General features: G+C 34.8%; 1 protein-coding gene across 1 annotated transcript in view; it reads left to right on the top strand.

The window, feature by feature from the left end:
• The first annotated feature begins 560 nt into the window (after positions 1-560).
• LOC149782910 (putative aminopeptidase NPEPL1) overlaps positions 561-15,096 on the top strand; it is a 50,727-nt gene continuing 36,191 nt past the window's right edge. The window contains exons 1-5 of the mRNA XM_089934466.1: positions 561-625; positions 3,596-3,769; positions 9,905-10,087; positions 11,289-11,546; positions 13,905-13,986. Coding sequence (XP_089790592.1) covers positions 3,623-3,769; positions 9,905-10,087; positions 11,289-11,546; positions 13,905-13,986 — 670 coding nt within the window. The 5' untranslated portion in view covers positions 561-625; positions 3,596-3,622. The remainder of the gene's footprint in view (positions 626-3,595; positions 3,770-9,904; positions 10,088-11,288; positions 11,547-13,904; positions 13,987-15,096) is intronic.

The raw sequence follows: 15,096 nt of genomic DNA, 5'->3' as shown, positions 1-15,096 counted from the left end.
GGCCACTTTAGGGCATGCTTTCAGAAATAATGACACAATTATCTTTGAAAACATAAAGAAATCTATTTTCGATCACTGTCTATCCCATTCTTGAAATTTAAAAAAAAAAAAAATGGAACAAATTATAGATACAATTTTGATATACAACAAAAAGAAATGACCTATCCGCAAACATTATATTGTACCAATAACCGTTCTGGATCAAATTTCAGTGGTCCAGCTGCCTCGTTTAGCCCTCAGGATTAAGAGGTTAGTGTTAGGTCTGGTCGGCCTGGTGTCAGGATAATGTGACTGGGTGAGACATCATGCTACATGCCCCAGTGCTAGACATCAGTATAAACTGCCACACTGCAGACATCGTAGCGATATGACTGATTTTTTTTAAAAAGCTACGTTAAAAATCCAAATTACACACACACACACACACACAGAGACAGTGGCCAAGAGCTGGGGGTTTCTTTTCGATTTGACGGAAAAGGCCGAGTATGGTCGGTATTGGATGTTCGCTCTTACATATACGATTTAAGTTTTGTAGGTGCTTGAACATGAATCTAATATACAAGAGCGCCTATTGGTATTGTTATCTGTCACACCGGTGAATTCCACAGAGTAAGTGCGACAACAGGTAAACTACTGTTGCTTTTACAGTTGTTTATTTTTGTTTTTCCAATGTCGTTTGTGATATAATGTAGTTCATAATCATTTGGAGAAGATTTACGGATTATATATGATTGATCAGTCGTCATTTTGACCAAAAGGGAAAAAATTAACAGACAACCGTATCCATATCCGGTTGTTTGAACATGATTTTATTGGCAGCATAGAACAAGTTGTTCTCCGCCTTTTTAAATTTTACGTTAGAACTAATAAAAAATGACGGGGAACAACTTGTTGGCATAATGGCATTATAGATAGGGCTCTAGAACACAGACACTTGATTCCGGGGTAAACTAATGCTACTAATTAGTTTACCCCGAAATCAAGTGCCTGTGCTCCAGAACCAATCAGTATCACATCTCCAACATAGCATCCAGGGCTTATTTAGGTAGTCTCTTCATACATTTATTGCTTTCAACAGTCTTTCTGTTGACACTAAGCCATATTGTAATCTACTGTTTATATCCAAGATATATACTATTTCTGTCCACCTCTCCAAATTTTACACTAATATTTATCTACATTTTTTCTCATTATGTTTGTCCACTCAGAATATATATATTTTTTGTAATCTAATATATATATATATATATATATATATATATATATATATATATATATATATATATGATCCAATATGCACACTAGTTCTGTCCACCTCTCCAAATTCTACACTAATATTTATCAACATTATATATTAATAATTACTATATATGTAATATAATTTTTTAATTTGAATTTTTTTTAAAACATATATATTGTAATGATTAGCATATATAATGAACTTAGCATTTCAAGCATGGGACTTAACCAGCTCAGTTAGATGCATACATCAATTTTGAGATTGTTTTGTTTTGAGTTTTTGTTTTTACCACTTGAAGGGAAAATAGTGCTAGGGTTGGCTAAAAAAATAGGGCCAGTCTGCTGACCGAAAATTCATACTTTTGTTTTGGTCTTATGACTATTACTATCATGTTATAATGTTTCTGTTTTCTTTGCCTAATGAACTTGTGTCATAGAAAAAAGATTAATTTTTCAGTTTGTGGTTTTTCTAACCTAACCATCTATAGCTATTTTCAAAATTGTAATCATGTATTGACCTATCAATATATATGTCAGTATATTAGTTCAAACCATTCCGTTACATTTCATCTGCATATATGTCTACATGCACTATCAGAGATCTTGGAAACACTTAATTACGCATATTTGGATGCCAAATTTTGATCTGAGGTGCAGAAAATCACTGAGACGGGAGTCCTCCGTATGCATGTAATAGGTGTGCCGCAAAATTCAAAGACTTGCCAGTCCTGCTTCAGCCACCTGATTTGATGGAAAATGTGTTGATAAGTTAGCTGTGCTGATATTTACAATGACAGAATTCAGTGACTGAAAGACGCCTTGATGTACATACGTGTTGCCATTTTATAAGAGTACATAAAAAAGAACATGATGCAATAGTTTGGCAGCAAGTTCAAATGCTTTGACTGGTGGCCAGGTAGAAAAATGTACTAATATTGAATTCAAAGATTGAGTTCAGAGGCAGAAAGACCCAGAGATGTACATGTGGTCATTTATAAAAGTACATCAAATAAACAACTTTAGCTTTCATTATTGTGTTCATTTTCGAATGTAGTGGAATAAGCAGTGCACATGACCTCAGAATCAAGACATGTTCAGACTTAGACAAAATGCTGTTCATAAGTGGGTGACAAGTCACCTAAAATGTAAACTTTGCCTTCTTCTGTTAGGAAAGCGAAAATTACTTCGTCCTGTGATTATTTAAGGGGTACATTGACTGACCATATCATATTTTTTTTAAATGCCCTTCGCCTTAGCCCGGTTAGTTCTTGTGTTGTAGCAAAATGTGTTCATCAAGGCATCAGTAGCTAGGCCTAGTTTTTATATCAGTTACATTGACAAATAAACTCTTTGCCCATTCACAAGCATTATGTTTTGATAGCTGACTGACCATTAACCCTTTTCCAAGTAAGGTAGCAACTATCAATTTCCTGCATACTATCCTTTGATGATAAAACAAACAAACTTGTGTTTTAAGATCAGAATCGGTGATCTGGATATATATTAACTGCCTCTTATACACTATTTCTTCATAAAATTAGTTTGAAACTGTAAGTGAACCAGTAGGCCTCACAGGGAAATAATGGCGGACTTCGCTAAGTCTGGGATGTACCAGTTTATTAGATTGTCTGTTTTCTTAAATCATCGGGCAAATATATTCAGAAAAAATATACAAATCATTGAAACCAAAGCTTAGGTATTATTTTATTAAAGATTTAACTTTAAATTGCAAATTATGTAGGTCAGAAACGTTCGTGACAATGCTATGTTGTGGAATTCGTGAGATGCGCTTTAAGGTCTAAGCTGTTTTTTTAACTTGACAGTTATTTGCGAAAATTCGGAATAAAACAACAAATCAGATACTATTTATTTGCCTAAAATTACTACAAGTACGTATACAAATAAATAAACCATAAATTTGCAATCCTGTCAATAGACTGTTGTAATGAAGCTATATTATAGTGAGTGATTACATTACAAAAACCTCTCCAGCTTAAAATAGATGCACTCATGTTTGTGTTGATTCTGTAGGAAAAAGAGACTACCACTTTTGATGGTGGGACTCCAATTTTTACCAGAATGGGAGTCTGGACTCCTAGTTTTAAAATCCTAGTGAGACCTCTGACTGTTTACAAAATATGATTTTGATCACTTTATTTATTGGCATATAGTTTGAATTGGTCCTTTATTTTTAAAATATAAATGTGATTTCCTTAAAACATTTTGTTGTACCTAATGCTTTGTCATTAGCGTTGATATTACGTTGTCATATTTTGAGGGAAGGTTAAGTTTAATTTCCAGTCGGCTTATGAGGAATCCTTGTTGATCAATTATTTCTTTTTCCTTCACATTTCAGTTGGACTAAGGAACTGGAGTTATTACCATGGCTGTGACCTTGACTTTTTCTGGGTCTTTGACTAAATCAGATCCACAAGATAATCCTGTCCTTATTGTAGGACAGCCCAAAAACCTGTCACAAATTACATTTGAGACAGTCAAGATAAAACTTGAGCCAAGAGTTAGTGCTGAGGTAGGTCTGGTCAGCATCAGATAAATATAAGCAAAAGACAGCTCATATATTTTTAATCTTTGCAAACATCGGGGGTGTGGGGTTGGTGGGCAGTTCATCCCCTCATAGCTTGTTCAGCATTGAAGTGTCATAGTGGAAAGATAAGTACCTTGCAATTCAAGACTGTTTCATGACTCCATGGGGATGTGATGTGCACATCCATTATGGAGGGGTTGAGAGATATTAATTGACATTTCAAAAACCACCGCATGAAGACTGTCCATGGAAAGACTGAAAATCATTCTGAATCAGGTGCGAGATGAAGGCGTGTCTTTATGTTGATTGTATATTTGATTGTAAATTGAGACTCCCCCCTCACTAAGATGATCAAAATATTTGTAGTAAAAGATACAAATACAAAGACAAGATAGAGTGATACTGTTTTATATTACATGAAATAGTTATACAGAAAATCACATATTTTCTTGCTGATTTTTCATCATGATTAGTGGAAAGTAAATATCATTGATTTTCTTGCATTTTTTTGTAAAGAAATCTGAAGTAGCTTGTGCACTGACTTGATCAGAGACACAGTATTGACTTCTCTATGAGTAGGATAAATCTAACCCATTTTTGCACAGGAAAATTGGGCATAAATTTATCCCATTGTTACACAGGAAAAGTGGCATAAATTTATCCCATTGTTACAAAGGAAAAGTAATCTGATAAGATGTGCACAGTTCAGTTCCAAATGACAGCCACTGTTTTTTTAAAATAAAGAAAGGAATAGAAAACAGAATTCACACTTGAATTCAAACCACCTGCTTAGTCCTTAAGTATTAACACAATAGTGCCTACTGTCTGTGCACTGTAACATGGGCACGACTTCACTGGATGCTATATATAAATCAAGGCTTAGGAATCCATTGTCAACACTGTTATAAAATAATGACAAGAAATAGCATCAAAGCTAAGCTTGAGAAAAAAATTTACCTATATTACATGTAGTCTTAATCAGAACTGTAGCTGTCTGATATTGTTGGTCCATCTGAGGGTTACCTTGGGTATCCATTCTTGGGGCATCCTAGAACAGCCCTAATTGACATGAAACAGCCCTAATCATAGCTGTAGCTATCTGACAAGGAACAGACCTAATAATTGAGGTGATTAACAGCAGAAGATTGGTAACTGTCAGTAATGAAACTTACTTAAATTTATTGCAGAAATCAGTAATAAAGTGGGGGAATTGTCATGATTTGAAGACGAATCTCTCTCTCTCTCTGATGGTAATGTTGTAATCTCAGATACAAGATTTTGGGGACATTTTTGATGAAGAAGTAGGAGAAACATTTTATACAATCATAGTTCACATGCTTGCACTATGTGTTTTTGTCTAAAATTATATGATATTTGGGATTACACAATAGACATCAATCCAATATATCCAAAATCTCTTTTTTTAGTGTTACGTCAGTATCTGGTTTATTTTGTTTATGTTCTTGTTGTTGGATTAACACCATGATAGTATATCTGGTGGAGAAAGGATCCAGAAAACACCAGCAAAGAATCATCAACCCACTGGAAGCTACTGGCAGTCGTTTTTACGTATCCAGGATGGTTGAGCCTGAGACTTGAACCTACATGGACAGAGTTGAGATGTCATTGATCTGTAAAGGCAATTGCCTTTGACCACTTTGCTACCTGGGGCCCCTATTTTGTTTATGTGTCTTTAGAAAATATGTATAGTTATCTAAGCTGTTGTGGATCATTGTCAGCATGAAACATGATCACTGTCAACATGAAACTTGTGGATCACCATCAGCATGATACTTGTGGATCACTGTTATCATGAAATAAATTTGTGGACCATTGTCACCATCAAAATTGTGGATCACTGTCAACATCAAACTTATGCATTATTGTCAGCATCAAGCTTGTGGATCACTGTCAACATCAGACTTGTGGATCATTGTCAACATGAAACCTTTAATCTGTTTGTGTCTTGTATGCAAATAAATATGCAGTGTTCCTTGGCCAGGTACACATCATGGTAGTGGACATATGCAAACCATCTCCAATTTCTTATCCATTAATAGCCTTGAAGTCATGGGTTGCTGTGCCATAAGACACCAAAATAAACTGCAAAAAATATATATGTGTGATGGAAATATAAATTAAGATATACATGTCTTCAGCAAGAATGAGTACTATGCTGCTCTCTCTCTCTCTCTCAGGAATTTGATGACTTGGTATATTGTATTGTTCTTTGATCTGATAATGAAATTGCTAGTTCATAATAATGTACTTTGTACTGTTGAGACAGTGTGCACATAGAGTTTTTAGCTCCAGATCTACAGTCTTTGGATATTGGTCACATCTTTTTGCATATGCTCATTGTTTAATGTTAATTTTTTTTTCAGTGATGGTTAATTAATAATGAACATTTACTTTTCACTGTAACTCAATGTCCAGCAGAGAATGTTTTGCTCACCTCTTTGGTATGCAGTTGATACATTTATTATCAAGTAGGGGTGTGTGATAATATTGAATACCAGTATATTGTGGTATTAAACCGACAATACAATAATCACGATATAACTTATATCGACACAGTGTGATATTGAAGTAAATTTTGATAACAAGTAGCAAATGAATTCTGTTATTATTATAAATTAATATTAGCCATATTTCACTACTTATAATAGTTTCTGATTGACAGTGACCTATTGATTCCATACCTTTACCTCTGGTAATTAGCTTCAGTAACATTTCTGTTTCATTTCCTGAGCAGTTGTAGCATGGGTAATTGGAAGTTACATGTCTGTGAATCTTCATCCTTTTAAAGCTTAAACTTCGCTTTCAACAAATAAGCACCTTGCTGACAGTGATGACTAACTGACATTGACCTTGAGATACAAGTATTTCAAAAGCATTATCTGCCATATGGACTTATTTTGCATTAAGAAAGAGTAAAAGGGATGGAAAAATTGATGAGGCAATTGCTGTGTGCCGACTACGTGACGCTCATGTTAAGTTTTGTGTCGGAACCACTAATCTAGCATACCACATGAACAAGCACCATCCCAGGAAATGTGGCAATTACAAGATGACAGACAATAGATGATCGATCCCTGCTAACGCGAGTTCATCATGTGAAGATACTTCCGATCTTTCTAAAGCTGAAACGTTGCAGCCAATCCAGAGAACCTTACCAGGGCTCATTAATGCGAAATGCTCCTTGCATTCTTCTCATGCTTTACATATAACTGACAAGGTGTGCAGATTTATAATAAAGGACATGCGTCCATACCGAATAGTGGATTTGCCAAAGTTTAGTGGCGTTTTACATACACTTGACCCGCCAATATAATGTTCCAGGTAGAAAGAAGTTGGCAGAGGTGATCATTCCTCAAAAATATGCTCAAGTTAAGGCACTGGTAACAGAAGACCCACGTAATGCTGAGAAGGTTGCATTGACAACAGATAGTTGGATGTCAGGGTCAAATGAATCATATCTGTCAGTCACATCAACTCACACTGATAAAAATTGGAAGCTGATAAACTATGTTCTTCAGACTCGGTCCATGTATGAGGGCACACAGGTGAGAATATAGCTGCTGTGATTCATGGGTCTCTCAAAGAATGGGAAATACAGTCTATCCCCATACCACCTATTGTATCAGATAATGCATCTAACATGGACAAGGAAGGGACTCATTTAGGATGTAAATTTCACATCAAGTGTTATGCACATACAATTAATTTAGCTGCACAAAAATGTCTCAACATTAGATGCATTGAAATTCTCCTCAGCAAGATTCGTCAAGAAGTCAGGCCTAATTGCTGGGTCTACCGGATTATAAGCTTATAGCTGATGTGCCCACTAGTTTGAACAGTACTTATGACATGAGTTTAAGGTTTCTTGCAATGTGCGGTAACTGCTGTTTTGAGATCCAAAGATCTTGCTAAAATAAAAGAGAAAGATTTGAACACATTCTCAGATGATGACATTTGCCTGGCAGATGAGGTAATGGTTTGTCTAAATCATCTTAAAGTGGTGACAACCACTCTTTGTGCTGAGTCAGTTCCAACCATTTCTGTTATCATGCATCTTCATCGCAAACTTATTGACAGCATTTTCCAACATAGTGATGATGGCTCTCTAGTAACAGCTCAGATAAAAAGGGACATGGTTGATGTTCTTCAGGATAGGTACACTCATCAAGAAGAAATTCTCACCATTGCTGCTGCCTGGGATCCATGTTTTAAAGCCTTATCTTTCCACAGTGATGCACAAAGGAATGATATCTTTAACAAAATTGCAGAATGCATCAGAAATCATTGTTAGAGTTAAGGCTGAACATGACACTGATCACTCACCTGTGGGTAATAGTGGGCAGTCAGAGCTGCCACTGTTACCACAGCTAACCGAAAAGTTATGTGTGTCTGCCAATTCTGCTGCTAAGGATGCTCAACCAGTTTGCAAGAAGCTCAAGTCAGATATTGGTCAGAGTGATATGATAGATAAAGGTACCTGTTGTTCTGGCATGCAAGAACTTCTTAGTGATGTCTACATAACTGGTGTTGAGACTTCAAAAACATAAATGGAAGAACTAGAAGAAGAGCTTAAGAACTAGATATGGTTTCCGTCAATTCTCTTGGATTCAAATCCTCTTCAGTTGTGGAAAAATCACAAGCAGAGATTTCCAAGATTAGCTAAGCTTGCTAAATTCTTATTGTGCATCCCAGGAACAAGTGTCCCTTCTGAGAGGGTGTTCTCCGCTGCTGGAGATATAGTAAATGCACAACCAAAACTAAATAATGTTGATGCTGTTATGTTCTTAAAAAGAATATAAAGCAAGTTCCATCATGTGATCTTCAAGGCAGTTCAGTTTGAACTACATGGGGTAAAGCGAAAACGAAGAGACCAGTCTGCAGTTTCATGCATTTTATGTTTATCAAAAAGTAAACTGCAAACTGTGAACTGTTCAGACAAAAGACTTAAATTGTAACTCTTTATTTCTGTGCTAGACTGCAACTACTGTACTGCATTTTATTCATTTTCTCTATTGTATTTTAATTATGTAATTAAATAATTTTAAATAATTTATTGCAGTTTGCATTCATTTAGTTTCAATAAATTAACAGTAATCTGCAATTCTTTTTTAAATGAATATATTGCAATAATATTGCAATATTTCATTTAATATTGCAATATATCGCAATATGGTTTTTAATTCAATACCCACCCCTATTATCAAGGGGTCAGAAAGGAGTCATTGTGCATTGAGGTTTCCTTATGACTAGTGTGCTTGAGTTTTGCTATGCTTCTAGAAACATAACACATTTCAAGAATTGTGGTTAAAGTTCTGAACTTTCATATGATAAAAATCACTGTTTGAGGTTGCACAATTAGAAAAACATTTTATTGAGAAATTGTTGGTTATGTGTGAAGCAGAATGACAATAGGTTATAAATTGCCAGTGACTGGAAAAGAACTGATAATACTTGACATTTATTTTGCAATATATGTCCACCTTTACAACATGCATATTGATTTGCAACAGTTGATCATGCCCTCTCCACCTTGACTTGGCATCATGGTCCCATGCATATACTTGGGGTTTTGGGTAATTCAAGACATTCATGCATACAAGCTCCAGAAATTTGCAAAGGTGTCAAGATGACGGTTCTTCCCTTCAACCTCTCCATGCTCTTTCCATGAATTCGTGAACTTAATTAGATCAAATGCAGATTTACATAGAATGGCTTGCAAGTAGTTAGTTCTCTATTTAACTCTTTATCATAACCTCAAGTATACCCAAAATGTGTATTCCACTCTCCATAGATTGACTTACTTAGTATATTTCCTCTGTAAATATTAAATGGCCATGAATAATACTCATGACTTTGAAAGCCAGCTGTAGATAAACAAAATAAATTCATTTATTCAATTTTGTTTAGGTATTCATTTGCAATACACAGATTATCCTATGGCATATTTTTCAGACTGGTTGCTAAACACTTAGTATTTTGTATGAAACGTGTACAAAATAATCTTGTACTAGATTCAGGTATCTCTTGTGTATTGATAGTTGGATGATTCAACATATTAGGAAAAATGACCATACTTGATCATAATCCGATTAATTTCAGACCTACCAGGCTGCAGTAAATGCACTTCATCCATCACCTACGGACTCCACTCCTCTCTGGCTGAACAATGCTACTGTTGCAGCTTTACCAATCAAGTGTAGCCGCCACAATACACCATCCAGTGCTCACTCGCTTTCTAAAATAGTAAAGAGTTGTCTAGTTGGAGGAGATGAATATGTAGTGGTAAGGCCATATCATTGTTGTCATTGCATGTATTTTTATTATTATTGTTTTGGAAAATTAGCATGTGTTGTTTTCTAAAGAGAGTAACATGATTATGTCAAAACTTGGAACAAAATTTTAGATTTAATTGATTTTATGGCCATACTTGCATTGTTAAAAGGGCAATGGCATATTGAGTGACTTGACATTTAATTGAATTTATGGGCTTTTGTTGTTAAAAAAGCAATGACATACTTGGTGACTTGACATTTAATTGAATTTATAGCCATACTTGCATTGTTAAAAGGGCAATAGCATATTGGGTGACTTGACATTTAACTGAATTTATGGGCTTTCATTGTTAAAAAGGCAATGACATACTTGGTGACTTGACATTTAATTGAATTTATAGCCATACTTGCATTGTTAAAAGGGCAATGGCATATTGAGTGACTTGACATTTAATTGAATTTATGGGCTTTCATTGTTAAAAAGGCAATGACATACTTGGTGACTTGACATTTAATTGAATTTATAGCCATACTTGCATTGTTAAAAGGGCAATAGCATATTGGGTGACTTGACATTTAACTGAATTTATGGGTATGCATTGTTAAAAGGACTTTAGCATATTGTGTGACTTGACATTCAGTTGAATTTATAGCCATACTTGAACTGTTAAAAGGGAAATGGCATGCTGGGTGACTTGACATTTAATTGAATTTATAGCCATACTTGCATTGTTAAAAAGGCAATGGCATGCTGGGTATCTTGATATTAAATTTGAATTTATGGCCATACCCATATTGGTAAAAGGGCAATGGCATACTGGGTGATTTTATAGTAAGGGACCTCTGTTGTTTTTGTTGCTGATATTGTTGTTTATATAGTCATCAAATAATATTATTAGGTAACACTTGACTTGTTTCTTTTAATGATACAGAAAAAAATGTCTTCTTTTTAATAGAAGTAAGACAAGAATTATTTTTCTACAATTTAAAACTGCATTCATTTTTAACCAGAATCTAAATTAATGGATATTGGAGTTAAAATCATTTTAAAGATTGACCATCCTCATGTTACGAATTTATATGTATACAGTAGTGGCATGCATTTCACCAGTTTGTTAACAAGCAGTCTTTTATTTGGAGGTCGATGTACATATTTTCATTATGATTATACTGCAGATGCAAAGGATAAAATAGTTACCTGGTCTTTACAGGTTGTTTGTGAGAAAAAAGATGTGGTTGCCTCAGCAGCAGCAGTTGCACGAGTTTTGCCTCTCTTCTCAGCCAAATCCAGTCAGTCTTCCACAGGTCGTAAAGTGATGGTGGAATTCCTGCTTGTCGGCCCAGAGAAAGACAGAACTCTTTTGGACAGTGATGTTAATTGTCTCCATTCATTGGCATTTTCAGTCCGTCTGTCTGCAAAAATTGTGGATGCTCCATGTGCAGACATGCATACCGATATATTTTTAGACGTAAGATTCTCCTGACTACTAACTAATGCTCACATGCTCAGAAAGGCTTGATGATGTAATGTTTGCTTCTCACATAACCTTGCATAAGGCATAATTTTGTCCAGTCCAGGCCAGTAGCTGCAGTGGCTCAGTAGTTAGTGTGCCAGGCTCATGACTGTAATAATGCTCGTTTGAATCCTACTGTCAAGATTAACCTGAGTCAGTTACTTTGGTGTGTACACGGGCATGGTACTTTACTCCATTTACCTAGGCACTAGCTAACTTGTGTAACTGTGCCCTAATGTACCAACCACACCTGTTCAATCCTGGCCCACTTGTGGTAATGTTAATATGTACTTGTGTTATATAATATAGTCAAACCTTTCCTCCAGAGCACTTCATACTGACCAAGGTTATTGTAATTGTATGTCATTGATTTGCTGATATCTCATGTTGGCTCTGCCTTGACATTAACAGATTGGAGTGTCACAAGAATATCAGAAGTGGTTTTGGTACTCAGCTGTTAAAAACAATAAAAGGTCAGAAGAAGAAAAAAACATACCTAGGATTCCTGGAAATTATTTTCTGCTATTTTGCATCAGTGCCATCAAAGGACTTTTTTCCCAGGGTTATTGCAAACCTACTGAAAGACCAGTTAAGTTCATTTTTTTGTTTTGTCTGTTTTAATGGAAGTTTTAAACACATTGGCCATATCTTGCCAAGGAAATGTGACTTAAGTGCCTTTCCCAAAAACATACCACAATAGCTGACCCAGTACAGTACCCTATCAACTGCACTGCTATGGTCCTAGTGACATTGCTTTTTTATAAGATTATTGTCTTAATGTTAGGTGTTAATGTTGTGTTGTGTTCCTAATGTTAAGTGTTGCATTCTTAACATTATTCCATGTGTTAGGTTTGTATTCTTAATGTCATATGTTGTATTTTTAGTGTGAGGTGTTGTATTCTTAATGTCATGTGTAGTGTTCCTAATGTGAGGTGTTGTATTCTTAATGTCATGTGTAGTGTTCCTAATGTTAGGTTTTTATTCATAATGTCATGTGTAGTGTAACTAATGTTAGGTGTTGTATTCTTAATGTCGTGTGTAGTGTTCCTAATGTCAGGTGTTGTATTCTTAATGTCATGTGTAATGTTCCTAATGTGAGGTGTTGTATTCTTAATGTCATGTGTAATGTTCCTATTGTGAGGTGTTGTATTCTTAATGTCATGTGTAGTGTTCCTAACATTAGGTGTTGTATTCTTAATGTTATGTGTAGTGTTCCTAATGTTAGGTTTTGTATTCTTAATGTCGTTTGTAGTGTTTCTAATGTCAGGTGTTGTATTTTTAATGTTACGTGTAGTGTCATAATGTTAGGTGTTGTATTCTTAATGTTATGTGTAGTGTTCCTAATGTCAGGTGTTGTATTCTTAATGTCATATGTAGTGTTCCTAATGTCAGGTGTTGTATTCTTAATGTCACGTGTAATGTTCCTAATGTGAGGTGTTATATTAATGTCATGTGTAATGTTCCTATTGTGAGGTGTTGTATTCTTAATGTCATGTGTAGTGTTCCTAATATTAGGTGTTGTATTCTTAATGTTATGTATAGTGTTCCTAATGTTAGGTGTGTTAGGTGTTGTATTCTTAATGTCGTTTGTAGTGTTTCTAATGTCAGGTGTTGTATTCTTAATGTCATGTATTGTGTTCCTGATATCAGGTGTTGTATTCTTAATGTCGTGTGTAGTGTTCTTAATGTCAGGTGTTGTATACTAAATGTCATGTGTAATGTTCCTAGTGTCAGGTGTTGTATTCTTAATGTCATGAAGTTGTATTCCTGTCAGGTGTTGTGTTCTTAATGTCGTTTGTATTGGTCCTAATGTCAGGTGTTGTATTCTTAATGTCTTGTGTAGTGTTCCTAATGATATTGTTTTTCAAAATATTCCTTACTTTAACATAATCACATGCAATACTGTTTTACAAACATTTTTAATGAAAGACTTTTGTAAGGTTATATATTTTGGGATCCGACTTAAGTTACAAAAATGATAACCTTAAATTACTTTTTACACATTTCTAAGACTTTGAGGCTATATATGAATTCCCACATATCTGTACTAAATAGTTGTTCATTGGACAGATTGAGTAGACAGACTTGTAGTGTTTTAACAAGATTTTGTTTTCTCCATGTATAGTAGAAAATTTAGATTGTAATTTATTTAGAAGATGGTAGTTTAAATTAATCAGGTGTTCTACAAATTTAAAACAAAATTATTAAAACCTTTTATTTCTAGGCCTATCTTAATGATTCGTATGTCATTATTGATTTTTGTTGATTTATTACAACATTCACACATTGCTTATCATATATTTTCAAAAACAGGAGATTAGAAAAGTTGGGGAGGAATTGGACATAACACCAATGATCATCCAGGGGGAAGAATTGAGAGAAAAAGGTTTTGGTGGTAAGAAAAATCCATGGTTCTAGCAGAATTTTGTTGTGCCTTTTTGATAAAACTGACAATTTTGTTAAAAACATTTTACTACTACCAGTATGTTAATGTAACAACAAAAGCAATATTTTGATTTCTTTTATAATTTGATCCTGTATGCTTGGATTTGTCATAAATTAGGTGATTGCTTGCTGTTTGTAAAGAAAATGTCGTGTTATCAGCTTGATTATCTGTTGTTTTAGGTAAGAAATAATTTTAAATCTAGTTTGTTGTTGTATGATGTGTTTTCAGATCATGGTTTAGTTGAAATTACATGTAACATAATTACCTTTTTATACACCCATCATAAAGTTTAGTGAATGATGATGTATGTCTGTCTCTCAATCTGTCTGTCACCAATTTCATTTCTGCACAATATTACTTAAAGAAGAAAAGTTGTTTTTTAACATCAACTCAAGTTGTCCACCATGTTAAAGTACTTCATAGATGTCTTGTACATAGAGTGAGGAGCAAGCCTGTCCAAGACTCAAGGATCATTGTTACTGTGAGTAAAAAAGAAGAAAAATGGTTTCCACAGAATAAATTGAGTTGTCCATCATCTGCGGGTAAAAATGGTTTCTGCACATTAACATTAGTTCTGTATCACATACCAAGACCAAACTTTGTGATAAGGAAGATACATATTGATGTAAGGGGCCAAAAGGTCAACGATTAAGGCCACCATGACAAAATGGAATCGGCATAATAACATTAGTTCTAGAGCTGGACCAAATGTCATGGATGGATTACACTTGTAAGAAGGGGCCTCTCAATTTTTGTGGTCAAAAGGGCATGGGTCAAGGTCATTGTGACTGAAAAAAGAAAATGGTTTCTACACAAAAATGTCAGTTATTTATGTACCTCCCATGATACTCTTTTTGTTCAGGTCATTAAAAGCTGCATTCAGTGTCAGTCTCTTGAAATCAAAACCTTATAATGTTGTTTCAGCATATCATTTCATACTGTACAGATTCCTTAGAAGTCAGGTTGATTGGTTGCTTGGCATTAAATAGCACATTTAATACATTGGATTTGTCATCCCAAGCTAATGGGAGCAAAGTACCTTTCCCAAGGACACATTGG

This window comes from Sinohyriopsis cumingii, chromosome 15, assembly GCF_028554795.1.
Source record: "Sinohyriopsis cumingii isolate HCF-2022 chromosome 15, ASM2855479v2, whole genome shotgun sequence".
Taxonomy (NCBI): Eukaryota; Metazoa; Mollusca; class Bivalvia; order Unionida; family Unionidae; genus Sinohyriopsis; species Sinohyriopsis cumingii.
Note: the sequence above shows the minus strand (reverse complement) of the source record. Positions and strands in the feature narration are given on the sequence as shown.